This window comes from Eublepharis macularius, chromosome 12 (genome assembly GCF_028583425.1).
Source record: "Eublepharis macularius isolate TG4126 chromosome 12, MPM_Emac_v1.0, whole genome shotgun sequence".
NCBI lineage: Eukaryota > Metazoa > Chordata > Lepidosauria > Squamata > Eublepharidae > Eublepharis > Eublepharis macularius.
This window is the reverse complement of record NC_072801.1, coordinates 19,187,429-19,210,967: the sequence shown is the minus strand read 5'-3', so window position 1 is coordinate 19,210,967 and position 23,539 is coordinate 19,187,429. Positions and strand designations below refer to the sequence as shown.

The window sequence follows — 23,539 nt, the reverse complement described above, 5'->3', positions numbered from 1 at the left end:
ATTGGATAGGGGGAGCCTTGGCAAAATGATTCCTTGTCAGAGATCGTGCTCCTCATGGTAAGAATGGTCTTTAGCTTGCACTTTGCCTACTAGAAATGTTTTATCGACTGCTTCAGACTTTTCACCTTTTGCGGGGTGGGGAATTTTTCTCTGGGCTTTTGCAGCATGCTGCAGAAACCTAGCAAAACTCACAGACAAGGCCAGGGGCTTTGGGAACTGTTTACTTGTGGGACTTGGCAGGTTATGCAGAACAATGGGACTGTAAATGAACAGAAAGAACCAGTCTGACTTGATATACTCCTGGCAGCATAGTATGCCCTGACCTACATAGCCCAGGCAAGTCAGATCTTGGAAGCTAAGCAGAGTTGGCCTTGGGTAATAATTGGATGGGAAACTCCAAAGAAGACCAGGGTTGCAGAGGCAGGCAATGGCAAGCCTTGAAAGTCCCAGCAGGGGTTGCTGTAAGTCAGCTATGCTTTGACAGCACTCCCCACCATCAGCACAGAAAGACTGAAAGAGAAAAGTAGGGAGAAATTTACCCTGCTCAAACACAGATTGCAGAAGTCTGTAATGCCTTGAAGGGGGTGAATAACCCGTATATGCTGCAACAGACTTAAGGCTACTCTTCCTGTGGAATTGGCCTTTTAAACATGTTTTCCTCTGCTGGGAGAGGACGAGGTCAGTAGGCTGCCCCTATTTGATTGATTGTGTTTCCCATAAAAACATTTACGCAACATAAAAAAGCTTGTCTCTGATTTTCAACACGCAAAGTCTGAAGCATGAGCCAGATACTGACAAGGCGGATCTTTCTACAAAACAAAATTGCAAGGGTTGGAGAAAATTCCCACTCTGCTTTGGAAGCTCACTATGTGACTTCGGGTCAGTCACAGCCCAACCTAGCTCATAGGGATGTGAGCATAACATGGAGACGGTAAATCGTGTACTGCTTCAAATTCCTATTGTAGAGAAAGGTGGACTAGACACCTGGGCCATAGTTTTCCAGGGTAGAGGCTGCCGGAGGGGAGGGAGGGTTGGAAGAAACACTAAAGCGGAGTGGGGGGGAAGCGTATAAATAAAGGTTGGTTGGTTGCTGGGTGGGAAGAAGAGAAGGGAGCAGGAAAAGGGGAAAAAACTATAGGGGCTTTCAGCCAAGGAAAAGGGAATAGTAGGGGAGGTGGCAATGAAATTCCCGCCCCCAGCAAGTCCTTTCAAGGCCCTGCTAGCGTGAGCGCGTGTATACCTTACGCACATGCAACGTGCCAAAAAGGGTGTCCGGCCTTCCCGGAAGTGTTGTGGTTGCTACTAGTTACCAACTTCAGAGTCGAACCTCGTCTGCCCGCCTTCATATAAAACCACAGAGAAAATAAGCATGGAGTCCCCGCCCGTATAAGCACTTCCGGTCTCCACAGGAACCGCTCTTCTAGTCTCCCGCAAACTAGAAAGTGAGCTTCCGCCACAGAGTTCTCTATGGTGTAAGCGGAGAACCGCCTGGACGGAAGCCTCCTTCCCGATCGAGAGGCTCGCGATTCCCATAATCCCTCGCGGGCGGGCACCCTCTTTCCTTTTTCCGCCATCTTGCTGTGCGGGTGAGTAGGGTGCTATGGCGGGTCCCAGTTAGGATCCGCCTCGTATCGAATCCATCCTGCCTCTCCGAGCGGCGGTTCCGCGGTTTTTCAGAAGGCGAGGCTCTGCTCGACCGGCTCGGCCTCTTTGGGGACGGATACGCCCGGCCTGGCCCGCACGGCGGCCCTCCGAAAGGACCCCGGGGGAGGGGATGTGGAGAAGAGGAATGCCGGAGCGGAAGGCTCTGAGCGCGCGCCAGGCGGAGCGGGCCAGGCCGGGCGCAAAATGGCTCACTGGGCCTAATGTCGGAGTCACCCCGAACTCCTTCTCTGACGGCAGGCCCATCCTGGGCGTGTGCAGAGTTCCTGGGCATGTGCAGAGTGCTCGTTTCTCCCATTCCTTTGCTTGTAATCAAGCTGGAATGAAGCGGCAAACTTAGCCATGCCGTGTTGGCGGCTCCCTCCCGAGCGGTTGTAGTCTAGCCGCAAGCCAGCTTTCTTAGCCCCCTTCTGCTCTTGCTGTGCAAGCCGAGTCAGGCGTCGTGGGGTGTGTGCATCGCGTGTCCCCTTATGCTTAGTCTAGAGACCAGTGGCGTAGCTAGCCATGCAGTCTCTGAGCAGTACAAACTGCTTCCCCTTCCCTTTCATGTTTTCGTGGCGAGCGGAAGGTAATACGCGTCTCTGAGAATGTGCAGAGTGTTCCCTTCAACTTTTGCTGTGCTTATTCAGGAGTCAGGCTGCAGGCTTTTCCACCCAAACACATGAAGCTACCATATACTGACCCTTCGCACAAGATCTTTCAGAGCAGTCAAGAGGGAGAGCACGCAGTTGTCTGCTTGCAGAGAAAGTGTACATACACATGTACCCTCCCATTGATTGGGGTGAAGCTTTTCAAATCTTATTGATTACAGGAGAGGGAGCGCATGTGCATGTACTTTCTCTGCTCATAGGATTGGTGCTTGTGGTGCCAAGGGCCAGTGCTTGTGTGTCCCAGCTCCCCTTCAGGTATTGACTTGAATGCACAGAGAGAGCATGTCAGACCATTTGTCTGGATGAGTAGACTTTTACTCTGGCAGTGGCTCACCATCATCTGCAACATCTTGAGTCTTTTTAGTAGAGATGCTGGGGAGGGAACCAGGGACCATCTCCACGCCAAGCAGATCTCCTGCCAGTGAACAACACCAGCCCTTGCTATGTTTACTTGGGACTCAGGCAGAGAGTCTGTGCTCACTTTCTCATTGAACTCAGTGGGACTAACAGGTGGCCAAAATGTGAGTGATGGCATTTGTCCAGGGTGTTTCAAGAGAGGTGGGCTTTTGGAGTTGGTATACAGAGGGTGGGAGCATAGATGGCATTCATTTTTGAGTTCTTATTTGAAGTACTTGGAGGCTGGCTTCTCCTACAGTGGAGTGAAATCTAGGAGTGTGAAGTGTGTGTCTGGTTTCCACACTGTAGGGTTGTTGTGAAGATGGGTGGAGGAGGGGGGAGAACAATGTGATAACTTGTTTTGGGGGGCCCTATTGGAGAGAGATGGGGTATAACTAAGCATTTTACACGGTTTCCCTTTGTTCTGAATTTGTTGCCCATTAGCTTTATTGGTTGTCCTCATGTCCTAGTATTATGGGAAAGGTAGAAATGAAAAGCATACACTCTGAAGATCTTGTTGATCTCTGAAGTACCACTGGACTCAAATCCTGTTGTTCTACTGCAGACCAACACAGCTACCCACCTAAACTAATTTAGAATTAGACGTTTTAATATGTTTGGATAAAATTCTTGGGGATGGGGGGGCAGCAGCAATAGGTAGTATATTAAATTTGGGGTGCACAATGCTGGTTTCCAAACTTCTTAAAAGGCCTTGCATTTGTGTTTTAATCAGTAGTGTGGGCTCTTGGAGAAAAATTGGACCAAATTGGAAATGCTTTCAGTGTCCTAAATAGAGCTTGGTGTGGTTTAGCATGTTTCTTTTGATTGTATTTAGTATACAAAATTTAAAGTGTGGCTATGTTACTTTTAATATCTCAGTAGCAATAACTTCTTGAGCTAAAATACTTGATTTTGTGGGGAAACATCAAGCGTGGTTTAAATGTTTTGTTCAGTCAAATTCAGTTTTATCCCAGTCCAAACAAAAGAGCACGCAGGCCCAAGGAAGTCACAGCAATATGCAATTTATGCAATACAATTAAATAACTATATCATACAACCCGCTTCATTGTATTATTGACTGCTGGTTGTTCGGAATTTAGATTCATGGCTAGTAGATGGTGATAATTAAGGGCCTGAAGAAGAAAGTTGCTTGAAACGAGCGAAAAAGAGAAAAAGACCGGTGCAGCTCGTCGCCGCTGTGGATATAATTTTTGCCGTGGACAATTTTTTGGCTGCCAAAATTGTCAAACGTGGACATTATACCTTTGACTTTGCATGTACATAGCTAATAGAGCATTTTCCCGACAATAGCAGAACTCATACTGTACGAAATAGTTATTTGGGCACTACGGTTCTGCAAATTTGGGGCTGTATGATATAGTTATTTAATTGTATTGCATAAATTGCATATTGCTGTGACTTCCTTGGGCCTGCGTGCTCTTTTGTTTGGATTGGAGTAATTTGGGAAGTCGTTCCCTTTTGTTGGTTGAAAATTCAGTTTTATGTCAAAAATATTTGTATTAGAAGAACACATACAAAAATGTAAAGAGAATAAAGCATGTACTTCCTGTACGTTGCTTGAGCATTGTCCAAGGCCCTGCTGGGGTGCCCACCTTCTGAAATTAGGCGGGTAGCAACCCAGGAGAGTGCCTTTTGGATTGTGACACCAAAACTGTGGAACTCTCTCCTCAGGGAGACTCATCGGCCTCCATAATCCAATAGTGGGTGAAGATTTTTTTTGTTTACTCTGGCATTCTCTTGGTGATTCTTTTTTTCCTGCCATGTGTTTTAATTGTTTTTATGATCTTGTATGCATAGTTTAGCTTTTGCTTTAATGATGTGTTTTTGCATGGCTATTAAGATGAGTTATTATGTTTTTAATATCATAGCTGCCTTGGTGGCCTTTATGAGGGTAGAAAGGCGTGTTATAAATTTTGTAAACAAGTTGGGGGGCGGAACCAAAATTAATGAGAACAGTTAACACTCAGAGTACTGCATCATATGCCATGGATTTATCTATTCCTGCAGAATTTATGTCATGTACAGAGGTCACAGGAGCACTTCAGTGTCACTGTTAAACTCCATAGCATCACTTGTATTTAAATATGTGATTATCTAGGGAAAAAACCATGGAAATTGCCAGTGAAAAGTCTCCCCTCTAAGATGTTCAGGAACACGTGAAGCTGCCGTATTCTGGATCAGTTTATTGATAAATAATGCTCAGTATCATCTACTCATACTGGCAGTGGCTCTCCAGGGTCTCAGGTAGAGGTCTTTCACACCTACTACTACCTGATCTTTTTAAACTGTTGATGACAGGGAGTGAATCTGGGGACTTCTGCGTGCCAAAAAACTTTTAAATATTTTGTCATTTGGAATGAGTCAAGTGTTTTTCTAGCACCAGGTTTTGTAGTGTAATGATTTTTGTGTCAGACAATTTATACTATTAGTTAATGACAATTCCTATGTATACTGTGTACACACACAGCATTTTTTAAAAAAATTCATTTCACAAACAACATTCATAATCTATAATCTTTTATAATCAAATCATACATTGTAGAACCTACTTAAATTTACTTTTTAATATTTCACCTCTATTTAAATACATTTATTCTATTTTTCCTGTCTATCTTCATATCTATTGATATGCATCACCCAAGTTTTTATTTCTGTCATTCTATGTTTTAATTTAATTTTAATCTTGATTTTCAGCTATATAATAAAACAAACCTTTCAATTTTTCTTTCTGACATTGGTCTGTTGTGTATAAAAGATGTTAATTTTTCTATTGTTGCATATTCATTCATTTTAATTCTTCCATTCAAATCTGGACATTTCACTGCCTTCCATTTTGCTGCTAATACTACTCTTGCCTCCATCACCATGGACTTAAATAACTTTTAATATCTTTTGCAATAATATTTTCAAGCATCTGTGTATTATTTAAATATGACCGATTTTCTCTGCTGTAGCGTGTACAATGACACATTATATAAAGAGATCAGTGGTATAAAGTTTAACTTGATAGCCAAATACCATGCTAGCCGTACTATTGTTGTATGAAATTGCAGATAAAACACTTTCTTTACCACAAAATTAATTTTTGACTTTTTGATATTTGTGAGGGAGGGAAAAATGAAGATCCATATGTTAAGGTAGTATAGAGGGCAGCAATCTTTTTTTTCCTATTGGAAGATTAAGTCATTTATGCTTTTAAATAGCTTAAATATGTCAAACAGTACAGTTGTATAGGCTGACTTAGATATAAATGAATGATAAGTTTAGGCTTGATAAGAAAGTTACTGTTGCTCACTTTAGAGAACCACTGGACCCCCCCCCCCTTTAAATTGTCTGGACTTGCCCTTGAACTGTGCATTTTCTTTTTGCAGGCACCATGGTGCGCATGAATGTTCTGGCAGATGCTCTTAAAAGCATCAACAATGCAGAGAAACGTGGGAAGCGTCAAGTTCTCATCAGACCGTGCTCCAAAGTAATTGTCCGGTTCTTAACTGTGATGATGAAGCATGGTAAGTTCATAGAAATGTATGTGCTGTCTGCATATGATAGATAGACCTGGAAATATCCAGGTTTTTAGCTATGTGGACACAATATCTTGGCTTGCAGAATATAGGTAGTTCATAATTTAACAAAAATGTATTGCCTTTTATTCAGAGCATTCAAAATGACAGACCGGTATGCAAGCTTTCAACTTACCTGGGTATTAAAGGATGGGAGAGGACATGTGCACTTATTTCAGGTCTTGTTGCTGAAACCTCTTTGCCTGTACATCATGTAGCTGACTTAAATGGGCACAGGTATAACACTCTGCTTCTGGCATGCTGGGAGGGAGAAACAAAAATTGGAATCGTACCACTGAAAATACAAAAAGTAGCAGCTGGTTAAACGTGTCTGTAACACCAATCCATTTTCAATGGCAGTGGCTCCCTCCACCACCCCGGTGTTTAGGTCAGAATAATAACAACAACAACAACATTCGATTTATATACCGCCCTTCAGGGCAACTTAATGCCCACTTAATGCAGTTTACAAAGTATGCCATTATTCTCCCCACAACAAAACACCCTGTGAGGTGGATGGGGCTGAGAGAGCTCCAGAGAGCCATGTCTCTGGAGTCACCCAGCGGGCTTCAAGTGGAGGAGTGGGGAATCAAACCCAGATCTCCAGATTAGAGTCCCGCACTCTTAACCACTACACCAAACGGGCTTAGGCAGTTCTAGTGAACTTGCTTATTCCTTTGTCATTTTCAGTTGGTACTAATGAAAGAGATTGGACCCCCCCCCCAGTGGGACCAGCATAGATCCCAGCAATATTAATTTATGACAACCAAAACATTTCTAGCTGCTACCTGAATTTATTTATGAGCTTGCCTGCTTTGCACTGTCTCATGATGTCTCAAGATAACCCCCCTCTTTAACAAAGCAGAACAAATAACTGAGTAGAGACTTGTGTGGTTGCACACTTGAGGAGAAATTGTGACCTCCTTGGCATGTGTGCGTGCTTTCAGTGTTCCTTGTGCTGTGTCAGTTGTTAGAACTTCGACACTAGAGAAACATCTTGCCAGAAAGCTCAGTTTTAATAGTGCAGAGGACAACCAGTGTTGGGAAGCAGTTAGAATATTGGAGTAGGGCCTGAATTAAAATCCTTCCAGTCATACATAAAGTTTACTTGGTGACTATTAGTCAGTCATTCTCTTAAGAGCCAGTGTGGTGGGGTGTGGTCTAGGATCTGGGAGACCCAAGATTGAGTCCCGACCTTGCCATGGAAGCTTGCTGGGTGACCTTGGGCCAGTAACTTCCCACCTAACCTATCTCAGAGAGTTGTTGAGAAATTAAAATTGAGAAGGGGAGAATGTTGTAAGCCACTTTTGGTCCCCGCTGGGGAGAAAAGTGCAGTATAAATGCAGTAAATAAATAAATTATAACGCCTTGTATCCACATAAAGTTCACTGATCTGATACGGTCAGAGGAGTTCCATGTGCAGAACTTAATTCCCAGTCACGAGAATGGGGCAAATAGCAGCTCCTTAGGCCTGTTTCAAGTATGTGCTTCCCAATCTCACCGTGATTGAATTTTTTTAGTACATTTACTGAAGTCCCTAAGAAATTGCAGTACTCCCATCTGCAGATAGTCCAATGCCATGCACAGACAGCAGGATAAATCGTCACATAGAAAGGGTGATCTCCTTGTTCTTAATGCTATATACATAAAGATGATGAGGGAGAGGATTTGGGTCGTTATAGCAGTTGTGAGATTTTGATTTGGTTCAGGGCTGAGCCAGCGTTGAACCTGGGTCTCCTTAGCCCCACCTTCTTCACATCGCCATGCCTGCTCTTTTGTCTTAGCCATTATGTGAAATTGAGTGAAGCGCTTTGTGAGGCGAAAAGAGACTCTCGATCCGAAATGGGCCATGACGACAACAGTCTCTCATTTGCTTGGTCAAGATTTGAATGTACTGAATGCTGCTCCATTCTTTCCAGGGTACATAGGTGAATTTGAGATAATCGATGATCACAGAGCTGGGAAAATCGTCGTGAACCTCACAGGCAGACTCAACAAGGTAGGATCTGACTTCTGATTAAACTGCCAGACTCAAAACAGAATGATAGGTAGGGCGATGTGTGTTGGATGCCCTTAGTTTTCATCTTCCTTGGATGAAATTCTGTTGTCTTCAGGACTCGCGATGGTTTAAAAAATGGCCTGGATGTAGGCAGAAATACAAAAGTGGTTTCCAAAGTGTGGATGGACCAGGTCATACAAAAAAAAATTAAGTTATTTCTCTTCATGTCTCTGTATGAAAACCACATTTGTGTTTTATTTGTGCCCTTGAGTTGCAGCCAACTCATGGTGATTCCGTAGGGTTTTCAAGGGAAGAGACAAACAGGTGGTTTGCCATTGCTTGCCTCTGTGCAGCAACCTTGGATTTCCTTGGTATGGGAAGAATTGCCCTAGTTGTGTGTCTGAGTTATTTTGGAAAGATCCACAAGCTAAACTTGAGCTCCTGAAGCTGCTTCTTGAACCTGGCCGGTAGCACGTACTCCGATCCTCTTGGCTTAATACAGATGTGTGCTAATAGCATAAAGAAGTGTGTCCTTACACTGTCCCCCCAACTTCCATTCATTTTTAAGCCCAAGGAGCAGACGTTATGGTACACCAGATTCCTGTCCCCAGTCCTTCACACCTAGCTTCACTCCAGGATGTCTGTTGCATAACTGTACAGCAAAGAAGGGTCCCTATGTCAGGGCAGGAGGGCGATGAACCACTCCTGGGAATCAGTTCTCGACAGTTCCAACTAACACCAGCTGGCTAGCCCTAGGCAGAAATAAAGAGGAAGAGCTAGCACCAGCAGGCCAACCTCAGATGGGAAGAGGCAGCAAGGAATAATATCCATGAGTAGGCAGTAATAGATAAAATACTTATCACCATGTAATCAGTTTCTAGGGGTAAATTGCTGATGCTCATCTTTGTATTTGCATGGCAGTATCTTATTAGATGCCAATGCCTGTGCATGAGTGTGTTACCCTCTTGCGTGCATGTTGCTGGGTGAAGCGGTTGTCAGAATAGTGGTTCGAGTGTCAGACTAGGATCTAGGAGAACCAGGTTAGAAGCCACACTCCGCCATGTAAGCTTGCTGGGTGACCTTGGGCCAGTCACACACTCGGCCTGGTGATAGAACGGAGGAGAGGAGAATTATGTAAACCACCTTGGGTTCCCGTTGGGAAGAAAGGTGAGGTATAAATAAAGTAAAATAGTTAAGAACCAGTCAAGATTTTCCTTCTGCCTCCTTTGACAGTGTGGTGTGATCAGTCCAAGGTTTGATGTCCAACTGAAGGATTTGGAAAAGTGGCAGAATAACCTGCTTCCTTCACGCCAGTTTGGGTAAGTGTTACTTGTGCTGAAACGGGATGGTGAAGCTTTTGCTGAAAACTGCCTGGCTCCTCTTTTCCCCTGTTGTCAGCCTCACAAGCACTAGCATGCTACTTAATTAAAATGCAGTAAAAGGTGCCAGTGAAACGGGGTGGTGGTGGTGGTCATAATTCCCTGTACAGTGTCAGCATTGCAAGCACTTCACTATGAATAATTCCAGACAGGCGACCTTGAAATGGGTAGAAATGTTTGTATGTCTGCAGCAGCTAAACAAAATAGGAGTCTGGGAGCACTTGGCGACGAATAGAATTTATTTCCTCATAAGCTTTTATGAATCAGAACTTACTTCACCAGATACATTGGAGTGTATATCCATGTATGTTTATATTCACAAGTGAAAACTGATGAGAGAAGAGTGGATAGATTGGATTGGATCTTGTTTTAAATGAACCTTTCATTTAAGTGTTTGCAACAAGATACAGTCATCAGCCCACACTGAGGAGTTGAGAGCCACCTTCAACTAATGTTAAATCTAGTGCAAGGTGAAACCAGATATACAGGAGTACAGAGGTTTAGCTGAGGTAATAAATAGCCATAAGGGGATGAGGCATACTATTTACTATGTAATCTAGTCTCCACACTTTTCAGATTGTTTTACAAAACTTAAAAGCTGCATTAAAAGTTGCTATTAGGATTTGGTGGGTATTGTCCGGTATTTGTTGCTTGTTAAGGAAGTGGGCTTAATTTCCTTGTTCTGGATTTGTAAGTGGGAGAGAACTTTTGTCCTGGACCCTTATAAGTAGTTTTTTCACTGTCTTTTATAGGTATATTGTGCTGACCACTTCAGCTGGCATCATGGACCACGAGGAAGCAAGGCGAAAACATACAGGAGGGAAAATCCTGGGCTTCTTTTTCTAAACTTGTAAAAAAAAAAAGGCAGATTAATAAATGGTTCAAATGGACAGTTCGCAGCCAGTTTGTTAACGGAGTTACCTCCTGTTTTGTGGGTGTTGAACAAATGCAAAAGCATCAATGCTGTTGTTGCCAAGTATGGAACAGTGCCTTTCCTATTGCTGCTTCTGAAATGGCACCCAAAGATCCTTGGTCCTGTGTCTAGGTGCCCTCTTTTGGTTCCTGTGTTACTGTGCCTCTTTTAAAACAATGGCTCTGAGATGGCTTTCTGTCTTTGAATCCTACACTGTATATAATTTCATATGTATGTTCCCCATACAGTTATAGAGAAAAGAGGGCTATTTATTTTAAATCTTTTAACTGTGCCTTTCTGCACCGCTCACTTCGCCTCCCAAGCGGCCTGGCAATGTAAGAAAAAGAACCCTTAATAAAATACCCCAAACATAAAAATAGAGTTCAAAAATATGATTCTTCTACCAAATGCCCAAGCAAATAATTTTCCATCTAAAAGACAGAGGAGACGGTGGCCCCTTCTGCCTGTCTCTTGGGGAAAGCAATCCACAAGTGGGCAACTTTCAGAGGCTGAGCATAGAAAGAAGGAGACTGTTGTACCATCATGTCCTAGAGTTAGCTAGGCAGTACATTTGTCCCATGCTTGCCTGGCAACAACGAGGAACCTACTTCACTGCTATAATTTCCCCTCAACAGCTTGGGCCAGCTGAGTCAGAATTGTTTGTCTGCTGGGCTGCTGTTGGGCTATACAGTAGCTCAACCTTATCACTCTTACACGGGGAAGCTCTCTGTAGTGAAGAACAACATGGAGGATGATTTTCATAGGAGTTCCTGGCTGGCAGCTATTCCAAGCACTCATATTCAAATCCAATGTGGTGCAATCCACTTTGCTAGCATTAACAAGCTGTCCAAAAACTACTTGAGGAAACTAGAGTTTGGCAAGGGGGCAGCCTCTGGCAAAAAAATTGCTCTGTTTGGGTCGGCACAATCCGTTCCTAATTTTATACTAAGCCCCTCAATCCTGTTCTCAGAGTTATTTATAAATCTTTGCTGCCATCAATAGAAGCTGCTTCTTTACTCTAGGAGCTCCCAGCATTTATCTAAAATAAAGTTTAAATCTGTCTAGGAAAAGAAATGATTATTCCAGCCTTTTTGTTGTTAATACTTGCATCTTGTTACAGTACTGAAGATAAACGAACAAGGCCATGAGTATGGGGCTGATGTGTTCAACCTTCTATATGAAAAAGCAAACTTGATACAGTAAAGCTAGCATCCGTTGTCACAACCAAGGAGTTGCATGTGTGATTCTAAAAAGGCACATTTCAGAATGGACATAGAGGAATGGGCATGGGGGCACCAAATTTGTCCTGTACAGGAGTCCAACGTTACCCCCTTAGTAGACTCCTTTTTTGATTACAAATGCAGCTTTTTTATCAACTTGAGTCTTCAGACCTCAGTACTGGAATAAACCAGTTGTTTCTTGAACTCCCTTTGGAGAATCTTTTCCATGTTGCTTATCTGCCAGGCTTACTGAAGACAAGATTCTCTGGAAAAAATAATTCTAGGGAAAGTAGAGGGCAGCAGGAAAAGAGGAAGACCCAAAATGAGATGGCTTGACTCAATAAAAAAAGCCACGTCCTCCAGTGTGCAGGATTGGACCAAGTCTGTTAATGATAGGACATTTTGGAGGTCTTTCTTTCATAGGATTGCCATAGGTTGGAGGTGATTTGATGGCGCATGACACAAAAATCTGCCAGGGAACTCCTACTCTGAAATCCCTTCTGTGTTGTAGTGCAGTGGATTCCCACGGCACAAATTTTGGTTCATGCAAACCTCTCTGCCCTATCCTCTTAGATTTGTCACTGTATTAGGTGGAGATTTTTGAAGCGCATCCAATATGTGTGAGTGCGTATAGCAGGGGGTAATTGGGAGTGATGGGCCTTTCTTTTGAGCTCTTACTAAGCTTTCATTGATGAATACCAGCAGTTAATGGTCCAGTTTGAAAACCACTGGAATAAATTTGATGCAACCACTGAAAAGAGAACACAGGGATGCAGGGAATGGGGGCAAACAAACCAATGAGTTTTAAGGCACATCTTTTTTTTTAATCTTTGGACCTGATCCATCTAGTATGTCAGAAGTAAATTCCAACCTGCAGCCCATGGAACAAGATACATTTCATTCACACACCCTACTGAAAACGGTGTGTTTCCCTACACATTTTCTGTCTGCAGGATTTGGGTCCAGTGGCACTTTAGAGACCCACAAGGTTTTCAGGGAGTAAGCTTTATAGAGTCAAAGCTCTCCAGGTAAATGCTTATACCCTAAAAGGAAGGTACCACTGGACTCAAATCCAACACAGCTACCTACCTGAAACTATTTTTTGCCATAAGTGACAGAAATAAGTTGTATTTTGAGATGATGAAGACATTTAAGTTTGGTCCTACATTCTACCTTGAAAAAAGTGTTGTATAATTCACGTTTTAATTTGTGAGCCTGCTGTTCATTAAAAAATGGATCGTATTGCTTTTTAAAGATTAGGGTTACTTTTCCTTCTCTCCCCCCCCCCTCTTTTGGCTGTTTCAGCGGGCTGCGAGTCCATTCCCCCTCTTGTTTTATTCCCTACTACTAGGAATAGAGTGATTGTTGTTGGGATAATAACAACATACTTTGTAAACTGCTCTGAGTGGGTATTCCTGAAGGGCTATATATAAATTGAATGCTGTTATTAATATACTATTATTAAAGTTAGGGAGCCGGATCCCTCCCTCCCCCTTCTCAGTTCCCGGCACAGGCACAACGCAAGGCAAAAAGCAGGCGACGATTCTCTCCCGTCATATTCTAGGGAGAAACGAGGTGGGGAGAATGGCAGGCGATCCCTCACCGCCTCCCCTCGAAAGAGCCCGGCCCCTATCCTGCTCCTCCTCGGTCCTGCTGCTTCTCTTCTCCCGCCTTGGCCTCCTCCAGGCAGGCCGCCCTCCTCAGGGCCCTTCACGCCGACCCGGAAGGCGGGAAGGCGGCGACTGCAGGGCAGGCCTCGTCTGGCACCGTCGCCTCAGCGAGCCGCTTAGGGACTCCTCCCCTCCCCCCACATCTGTTCGGCTGGTTCCCCCCCAGGTAGGCCTTGGAGGCCCGGCTGCCGGGGGAAATGGACTTGGGGGCTGTTCTTTTACTCGCGCGGTTTGCCTGGCGCAGAAATGGTGTGCCTGAGGGAGGCTTATTCCTGCACAGAAAGGCCCATAAACTTAAACCCAGAAGTAGCTGAGTGGGCAGGTTTGTGCTGCTTGCTCCCATAGTTGCGAGGGCTGCCTGTGGGTGAACGTGCTTGCCGGGCACGGCTGTGAGGGTTGAGGCAGATGCCCTTGCAGGGCAGACCGGGGAAGGGTCGTGGGGATGGCTTCCGTGCAAAAAGGCTTGCTCTGGCATGACGGAGGCGTTTACTCCTGGGAGCCCCAGGCAGAATTGGCAGGTTTGCTTCCAGGAAAAGGCGCTTGTGAGGTGGCCCTGGACATGGCTGTGGGGTTTTGCTTCTAGGCTAGTGGACTACCTGTGAGGTGGTCCAGCCTGGGCAGGCATTTGGATTTGGGGATAGGCAGGAGCATGTGGTTTATTTCTAGGGAAACGCTGAGTAAGTATACTATGTGATGCTGGCAGACAGGTGACGCTTGGTACCAAGGCTTGCTTCCAGGTGAACTTTCTTGAAGGCAATCTGGGATGTGGGTAGTTTTCAGCCCACATACATGAGGGATATTTGTGTATTTGTTTGTTTCTTTGTATACATCCTGCTTTTCTATTCCATGGGGACTGTGAGCAGCTTACCACATTCTTCCCTTTTCTATTTTATCCTCACAACAACCCTTTGAGGTAGGTTAGGCTCAGAGACAGTGACTGGTCCAAGGTCACCCAGAAAGATTATGTAGCTGAATAGGGATTTCGAACCTCCATCTCTCAGAACCTAGTCTCACACACTGGATTCTCCCTGAAATGGATGTGGGGCTTATGTACTTGTGAGACATACTGAGTGGGATTTGCAGCTTGCATCTGGACAGCTGTACTTGTGGAATGGCTGGGATGGGCTGTGGGACTTTTTCAAGACCAATGTACATATGGTGCTGCCCTACCAGGTGTTTGTTTTATATCTTGGGAATGTGTATATGTCTTCCTTCTGAATAAATGTCCTGGGGAGGGGGTGGAACTGGGCAAGTGTTCATAATTTATTTTGGGGTAGATATATGGGGCTTGCATCCAGGTAAATGTACTCAAGGTGTAGTCCTGAGCGTAGGTCTGAGACATACTTACAGGGCAGCCCTGGAAATTGCTTTGGGGGTTACTTCTGGGTTAGCATACTTGGTGGCATTGTAGGGCTTTCATCTCAGCAGATATACTTGTGGGGCAGTCCCTGATGTGAATGTATTAGTTTTCAGCCAATGTACTGGAGGGATACACTGTGAAATGAATGTGGGGTTTCCTTCTCGGCAAAGGTGCTTAGGTAGTGGTCCTGTGCAATTTTATAAGCTTATTTCTGGGCAAACATTCTTGTGCTTCCAGAAAAACATTCATAGCTTGTTTGAGACACGCTTATTTCTTATGTACGCAAAGTACAGTTCCTTCAAGGACAAGCTAGTTCCAGGCAGAGTTTTGAGCTTTACTTCCAAGCAAATGTCCTTGTGTTGTGGTCCCAAGATATGGGATGTGGTCCCAGATGGGGTTGAGAGGCTTGCTTTTAGGCTCACATACTCTTGGTTTCGTCCCTGATGTAGACATGGGGCTTTGTCTACCCCTCCAAATACATTTGCTCAGAAGTAACCCCCATAACTCTTCTCAGCTCTGTCATACAAGTACATTGGCGTGGAAGTGATCCACAAACATCAGGGTTGCTTCGCAAGTATTGTGGGTATGGGGCTCAGTTGTGGCCCATGAGATTTGTGGGGCAGCCCCAGGCAGGTGTATGTGGCTTACTGACAATCAGGTATATGTGGTTTACTTCTGTTTAAGTGTGCTTCAGATACTTATTTATTTATGCTTTTAAAAAATCATCCCACTTTTCTCCCTTATTGAGACCCCAAGTGTCTTTTTCACATTATTCTTCCACTTCATGCACACAGTAATCCTGGGGGTGGGTTAGGATGAGAGATTGTGATGGGCCCAAGGTCACTTGGAAAGCTGCTACGGTGGAGCAGGATTCAAACCACCAGGTCCTAGTCCAATATTCAAACCACTGTGCCACGCCAGCCCTCAGGCACGAGGTGTGGTCCCTGTCATGGTGGGTGGCTTACTTTCAGGCCAATGTACTTACAGGACAGGGTTACGGGGCTTTGTTCTGGGCAGAAGTGCTGGCAAGTTGTTCCTCGGCAGATATATGTGGTTTATTATTGAGCTTGTGTACGTAAGCTTACTTCAGGGGAAATGTACTTGCAGTGTGGTCCCTGATGTGCTTTTGGGACTTAGCTGAGTGGCAAAAGTAAATGTGTAGTGAGTCTGGACAGGGTTGTGAGGGTTACTTTTGAGTAAATGAACTTATGTATTTGTTTACAACATTTATATCCCACTCTTCTGCCCATTCAGGGCCACTAAGACTTACTGTATTATCACACATATAGATTGCTGAGGACTGACTCAGGAATCAGCCCCACATCCACAATACGTGTGGGGCGGTCCTGGGCAGATTTCTTGGGCTTGCTTCCTAGCCAACATAATTGCAAAGTGTTCCTGGGTGGATATTTGTTATTTATGATTGGGTTTGTTTGTGTGGCCTACTTCAGGCCAGTCCTGGGCATAGCTGGAGGTACTCTCCACAAACCTGACCGAGAATGACCCACAGGTACCGTAACCCAAAATGGAGTCTTGTATACACAGTACAGTTCTGGGTAGTCTTTTGAGGCTTATTTTTGACTGGTGTATGTCGCTTACTGCTGGGTAAATATACTCGTGGTGTCACTCTGTGCTGGAGATAAGCCCCGCAAGCTTGCTGAGGACGGCCCTGCAAGTACCATGGCTCAGAAGTTAGGGTTGTGAGGCTTGGTTCTGAGCAGAAGTATTTGTGAAGCAGTCCTTGGCAAATATTTGTGGTTTGTTATTGGGCTGGTTTAGTGTACTTGAGTTCCCTTCTGGCGTATTTCCAAGGCTGTCTTTGACACGGCAGTGCAGCTCACTTCTGGGCATAGGGTAGTTGTATGGTGGTTGCTCCTCAGTCACTGGTTTTTCATGGTGGTCCCTAGAATTGTTATGGGGCTGACTTCCAGGCAGACCTATGTGAGGTCCAGTCCCGGCCATGGCTGTGCAACTTGTTTGCTAGTTAACTTAATGGTCCCTGGCAGATGTTTGTTGCTTACTTCTGGGCAGGTGACCTTGCTGGATGGTTGTGAGCCGGTTTTACTGGCTCAGTTACTCTGATTGCACACGAGGCTTGCTTCTTGGTTGTTACATGTTGCCGTGAGCGAAGTGTATTCTGGACATGCTTAGGAGCCCTTATTTTGCTTCCTTCCTTGTGTGTGTTCCCAGGTATTCGTCAGTCATGTCACTGAAAGGAGGACTCTTTGCTTGTGATGAGCCTATGTACTGGAGGCTGGCATTGAACGCTTACTGGGAAGTGCTAGAGGCCAAAGGAAAGAAGAAGAAGGACCTTGTTGTCTTGGATAAATGGTAAATTCCCCTTATTCTCAGTTCTCCCTGAGTTGGTGTCATCCTGAGAGCTGGTGTAGTGTAATAATTTGAGAACTGGACTAGGATCTGGGAAGCTCAGGATTGGATCCCCATTGTGCCACGGAAGCCTGCTGGGTGGCCACAGATGCCAACACTATCATAGGATTGCCTGCTGTTCTCAGTGCCATTCAAAGCTATACTTCCCCCCCATGGTTTGTAGGTATCAAGAAGAACTGCCGGCTGCCATTGCAGAACGAAAGACAAGATATTTGACCCGAGAGGACCTGGTCAAGCTGATGGACTGGAAGCTGTCTGTAAGACGTCGCCCAGAATCGGTTGCTTGCTTAATAGAGGTGGCGTGGCCAGAGTAAAGGGCTGTATGAACCCTAGGTTTAAAACCATACTCGACAAGCTCCCCTTTCTCTGGCTTGGATGCTGTCTGTAGAATGAGAATGTAGAATTTTGTCTTGTGTGGCTAGGACGGTCTTGCTAACAGCTCCACTGGCATTGATAGCCCCCTATTATTTTTACTGGCTTGACCCTTTGTTACCTTGTCTTATCCAGCTGTCACCCTTTACCCAGGGAGCCCTTCCTTTGTCTTCCAGCTGCCATTTATGATACCATGGGTGGGATGGCAGACAGCAGCCGGGCACCCCTCCATCATGCCGGGATCCATTTAATACCATTTGTAATCTTCCTTTAATTCTGCAAGTTGCTTTGAGAGCTGAAGTTGGCTCCCAAACCACAATAAAAAAGGAAAAACCAAAGTACAAACTAGCCCCTCCCCCCAGCTGGTTTATACAACCTTCTCCCCTCCTTGATATTTGGAGGGGATCTTTACTAGTCTCTCACATTGAGCCATTTGTAAAATAACAATCTAATCCAGGCTGGAAGAAGAGATCTGCAGCCTGTGGTCCTGAGACAAAGAATTCTGGTCAAATTTGGCTCCAAGGTTTGCAATCTACCCTCTCCTTTCCCCCTGTTAAGACAGTTGTTTCCTGCTGTGGTTGATAATGCCACAGTAGCTTTTCTGATTCGGATGTAGTGGCAAAGTCCAGCTTGTCTAAACCCATGCCCTAATTATTCTCTTGTTCTAGTTGCTGCAGAGGTGGGTCCTCTTTCTTAAGCTGCCCTCCCTGAGTTTGCTTTGTCTGGTGATTGTAAGAACTAGACTCTTCTCTGTTGTGGGGCGGGGGGAGTGGTACTTTGAAATGGCTTGCTGGAATGGGTGAGAAGAGAGCAATTTACTCTGTAGTTTTAGAAAAGCACTCAAAAATATTTTACTGCAGAGAGCCTTTTTGGTGGCGGGGGAAGTAACTGTTGAGAAGGTATCGTTGGGAAGGCTTGGTTACAATTGCTGCAGTGTGACTTCTCAGTCATAGAGAATTGAGTCTAGCAGCACCTTAAAGACGAATGAGATTCATCAGATACCTTGAGCTTGGAGATCTTATTGGTCTTTAAGGTGTCGCTGGACTTCAACCTTGCTCTTCTACTGTAGACCAACATGACTACCCACCTAAAATTAACACAGTCTCACAGATATAGTACCAGATGGTGGCATGAACCAGTCCTTCATAGTGATTCTCCCCCTGGTGTCTACCTGCTTGCAGAAATCAAATTCCCAGCAGTTCTTTGAGGAAGATGGAATGCCTTTGACTCCGCTTCTGTACTGGATGACTAATAACCTAGTTTCAGTCTGGTGTCTGAACTGTAGATGTGGGCAGAAATGAAGTGCTTTCTTCCTTCCAGAGAGGCAAGTTTCGTCCACGCCTGCAGCAGCTGGTAGCCACCAACTCCACTGAGTCAGTGGAGAGCTGTACTGAGAAAGCCTTCCGGCTCCTCCCGGATGTAGCAGCCGCCATAACTGAACTCAGCAAACTGAAAGCTGTGGGGCCAGCTACAGCATCAGGTGAGAAATGCCAGGGACGCCAAAGGTGGCTACACCATGCTCTGGATGGGAGCAGTAAACAGAGGAGCCTAAAGCAAAGAAAGAAGAGAGAAACTGAGCTCTCTTGTAGCCCTGAGCACTCTGTGAGAGCATGGTCTGTATGGAACGTTTTTGTTTACATGCGTAGGAGCATTCTCAAGTAAAATCAGATTTATTATACGCTCAAAGACCAGCATAGAGGGAATACTACAAAATTACGAAGTAAAAAATTATTAGTAAACACAAAATTAAAATAGTTAATTAAAACAGTAATATAGAAGGATGGTATTTTCATAAACCCTGATAATGAAAGCATCTGATGGATTTTATAGGCTGTTGCACAAAATTTTGCGACTGAGGCTGTAGTTTTCGGATTACCGTCTTCTAGAAGTAGCCTAACGTATTCCAAGCTCATTCTTCCAGGTATTCTATTGATCAAAGGAGTGATGAGCTTGATGCGAGCATCTTGACAGAATGAACAATGTAGAAGAACATGATCTACAGTCTCAATTTCTCCTTCATTTCAAGGGCAAAGCCTTTTCTCGTAGGGAATTCTGTTAAACCGCCCATCTAAAACAACAGAGGGGAGTGCAGCACACCTTACAAGTGTAAAGGCCTTCCTATGACTATGCACCTCTCAAGTAGGATTCCCCACCTGTAGCCTGAAGTGGGACAGTCCATTCTGCTGCCTCGTTTCATCTGCATGTGTAGATCCAACTTCACCTAGACTGTGACTTGCATTTTTTACTTGATTTTTTGTGCCCACCCTTTTCAACATCTGTCTGAAGCTCTGTTGCTTATAATTCTTTGCAGTTTTCCAATTGATGATACTTTTTAACCCTCTCAGCTTGCCTGGATCTTTGCACTCCGACTGCTGCTGCATATCTGGGGGTGATTTGCTATTTGTTTCTTGTCACTGTGATCTCACTTTTGCTCCCACTACCATTTTTGTCATGTCGCTTTTCTCCCCCCGCTGTTATTTTAATGCTGGTAATGTTGCAGTGAAACTCTTTACAATTATTCTGCTGCCCAACTATTTGTTTAAATTGATTCCCACCCATAGTTTTCTGCAGTCAGGACTCCAGTCTTGTCTGGAGAACTGAAGAGTAGTTGAAGGAATGCAAGAGCTGATCAGCCTTGATTCCAGAAAATCAGCCTTACTGTTCTAGTGCCATGAGTATGGCTGGTGCTTTAAAAAATTCAAGGCCCCTGTCCTGAGGAATGTACCATCCACCATTCATCTTAAGGGAGGCGAGGGATGTGGAAGCAGTCACAGCAGTGGAGCTATTGGATGTACCACTGCCCAAGGTCCACTGCATGTTGGTATATGAGAATTTTACTAATTTTAATAAACTGCACACACATAAATAAACCTTGCCCCACGTTTAACAAGCTCTCAGCTGGGCATTGAATCGGAACCTCTTGTTAGGGCTTTACTGCAGCAGTTTCACTCTGCCCTGCCCCACTGAGGTTTTCACATTCTCTAGGCTGCTCTCCTCTTAGTACACATTCCGTCTGCTATAGATTGCTTTTATTTATTTTTTAAAATTGTGAGTTTTCTGCAGAGATCTGTAGCATTTAGTCTGGCTGAATGGCAGTAGTAGCTGCACTTTGTAAAGAAGACAAACTCCAGATGCCCTTTTCCTCTGCTTGCTGAGTGGGTCTGTTTTCTGTTGCAGCAATTTTAGCTGCAGGAGCTCCAGAAGCTGTGGCATTTATGGCTGATGAGGCGATGGAGTCCATTCCGGGCCTTGCACCTGTTCAGTATACGCTCAAGCACTACATGCTGTACCTGGGCAAAATTCAAAGCTGCGTTGAGAAGCTCAACAAAGGTAAGGAGACGAGAAACTGTGTTCTAGGAAGCGTTTCTTTGGGAGCGTGCAAGGTGCTGTACAGCACACCAGCCCCGTTATCTTCTGTCGTTTATAAAGCACCTGAAATTGTAGCTGGGTGAATTCTGTCCTCAAACATTAAAATCCCCATGATGCATTAACCGCGCTCCTGCAGTAAAGATGGCAGAATTTGCAGCTGAATATGTTATTAAAATTAAGCCCATGTGCACTTTTGTTCCATCATATTTTCAGCATTTTAAACAGTTTTGCACAGTATATCCTGTTTCAGCTAGGCAGGAGCAAGGAGGTTTATGGGACGGTGACGCTCTATCCCTGTGGTTTTGGCAAATTGGTTCAGGATTGCTCACTATGATTTTAGGAATATCTTCACAAGGGAAAGGGCTGAGAGTAGTCCTTGTTTGTAACCCTACTGTGTTACCAGTGGGACTTTTTAAAAAATGGTTTTAATTGTTACTCTGCTCATGAAGCAATTTTGTGAATTGTAGTCCTGCCAAGAGGCTAGGGATCCCTTTGAGGGACTGCTCAGCTGACTCACAAAACTGCAGTTTGTAGGGTTCTTCAGAAGAAACTACGGCTTAGCTTAAACAAAGTCAATTCTTCAGTCTCTTTTAAATGGCCAGGCCTCAGCGTTTGCTCCACGTTTAACCCTCCACCTTCTGGATCCTTTAAATGTTAGCTGAGCCGTGCTTCTGTGAACTGCCCATCGTGTGACTAACATTTAAATGACAGAGATCTGCTACTCAGAGCTGCCAAACAGCAAATAGCACAAAAAAGGGAAAAAATTACGCCTTCCATCAGTTCAAAGTTGGCGCAGCCGAAAATAGTAGCAGACAAAATTCCATCACTTAAAGGGAATGGAAATCCTTACCTATACTTTCAGTTTCTAGAAACTGAAGTTTCTAGAAACTGCAGTTAATCTTTATTTTAATTGGATTGTATTTACATTATTGCATTGCTAGAAGTTATGTCAATTGCCTTTCTTAACTTACAACAGATTTGGGGTATTTGTTCAATGAAACCTGTGATTAACCTGTTATAAAAAGTAAAGAGGAAAAAAAGTAAAGACATGAGCAAGATGGATATGGGCCGACTGCATGGCTCCGTCCTGACCAGAGTTGCCCTCCCTCCAAATGAGCATTCAGAGATACACTGCCCCCAAACATCCCATTTTGCCATCATGAGTAATAGTCACAAATGGCCGTTTCACTCCATGAATTGGTCTAGTCTGCTTTGTATATCCTGCAGCAGGGAGTTCTGTGGGGTAATTAGGTGTTGTGTGAAGAACAGCTTCCTTTTCTCCGTCTTGAATCTGCTCCTGAGTTCTAGTATTTTGAGGGAGAGAGAAAGAAGTTCTCTCTGCTTCCTCTACCCTCTGCATACTTTTATAAACCTTTATTGCAAAGTGCTGTAGCTGTGGGACTCACTTCTGAACCATGTGGGGCAGTCCCAGGCATGTTTATGTGGCTTTCATACAGTTTGGAACACACGTGAAGCTGCCCAATACTCAATCAGACCATGAGTTCATCAAAGTCAGCCCTGACTACTAAGACTGGCAGATGCTGGGGATTGAACCTAGAACCTTCTGCATGCCAAGCAGATGCTTTACAGCCGAGCCACATTTCCCTCCTGTTTTTCTGCAGTCAGTTTCTTAAGAATGTGCATCTAACTACAAGTTTCTGTCTAGGATTCTGCCTGCATTCGGCCTCATCATTTTGAATACTTTTCTCTAGCAGATGCAGAGAAAACATGGACGCCTCAGCATGTGGAAAAGTGCCTCTGGGCTTGGGCTGTAGCTGAAAAACTACAGCTGCCATTGTTGCAGATGCTTGGTACAGAGAAGGAGAAAGGTGTGTGTGGCAAAGAAGCAGACGGAGAGCCCCGGCAGAAACGGAAGAGGAAATGAAAAATGCGTTGAATGTAGTGAATTCGGTTTTTTCTCTCCTCGATGATGCTGAAACTATGCAGAGGGACACCTGAGCTCAAGGGTAATGATTTTGCAAGAAGCCTTTGCTTCTCTCATGATACAAAAACATTGGCTTTTGGAGCTAACAGTGCGTGCCCTTTTGCAACGTGCCAGAACGGTGTAGGCCTTCTGAGCTGTGTCAGAGGCTGCTGCTGTTGTCTGTCTTTATGATGGCGCAGTACAGGGCAAGATGGAAGCTGGCATTAAAGTCTACTTCATTCATGCCAGGGGAACAAGGTAGAAGGAACCCCGTTGCTCTAGACTGACTGTGGGATCCCATTTTAGAATATTCTATCCATACTCTAAAAACTCCCTGCAATCAGAAAACTAGTGGCCTGCCTCTTTCTTTAAGGTCTTCTGTTTGCATGGAGTTATTTTATAGTGGCGCCGGGTCAGGGGGGGGGGGCAGGATATGCATAGTTGGAATCTAGCACTTGCCATCTAAAGTGATGTAATCCCATCTTGCTACCTCCGGGTTCTTCCGCCTCATTCTCTAAAGTTCACCCACAAAATGTGTCTTTAAAAGAATATGTAGTCCTTGACAATATTTATAAATAATAAGTATCACAGTATCTGGAAACATGAATAAAAGTTGTTCAACAATGAACAAACAAGTAATAACAGTAATAATTAGT

The 23,539-nt window shown here is 44.5% G+C and overlaps 2 protein-coding genes across 3 annotated transcripts; both read left to right on the top strand.

The window, feature by feature from the left end:
• The first annotated feature begins 1,480 nt into the window (after positions 1-1,480).
• RPS15A (ribosomal protein S15a) lies at positions 1,481-10,557 on the top strand. The gene is made up of 5 exons (XM_054993284.1): positions 1,481-1,586; positions 6,101-6,238; positions 8,209-8,288; positions 9,522-9,607; positions 10,420-10,557. Exons 2-5 carry the CDS (start codon positions 6,106-6,108, stop codon positions 10,511-10,513), a joined length of 393 nt encoding a protein of 130 aa, XP_054849259.1. The 5' UTR covers positions 1,481-1,586; positions 6,101-6,105; the 3' UTR covers positions 10,514-10,557.
• A 2,910-nt stretch (positions 10,558-13,467) lies between these two features.
• Positions 13,468-23,297, top strand: LOC129339027 (uncharacterized). Of its 2 annotated transcripts, none has more exons than XM_054993628.1 (6): positions 13,468-13,636; positions 17,021-17,161; positions 17,382-17,475; positions 18,911-19,070; positions 20,768-20,920; positions 22,675-23,297. In XM_054993628.1, exons 2-6 carry the CDS (start codon positions 17,034-17,036, stop codon positions 22,842-22,844), a joined length of 705 nt encoding a protein of 234 aa, XP_054849603.1. In that variant the 5' UTR covers positions 13,468-13,636; positions 17,021-17,033; the 3' UTR covers positions 22,845-23,297. The 2 variants fall into 2 exon arrangements, with proteins under 2 accessions (XP_054849603.1, XP_054849601.1); XM_054993626.1 differs by having other exon boundaries at positions 22,672-23,297.
• The last annotated feature ends 242 nt before the right edge of the window (positions 23,298-23,539 follow it).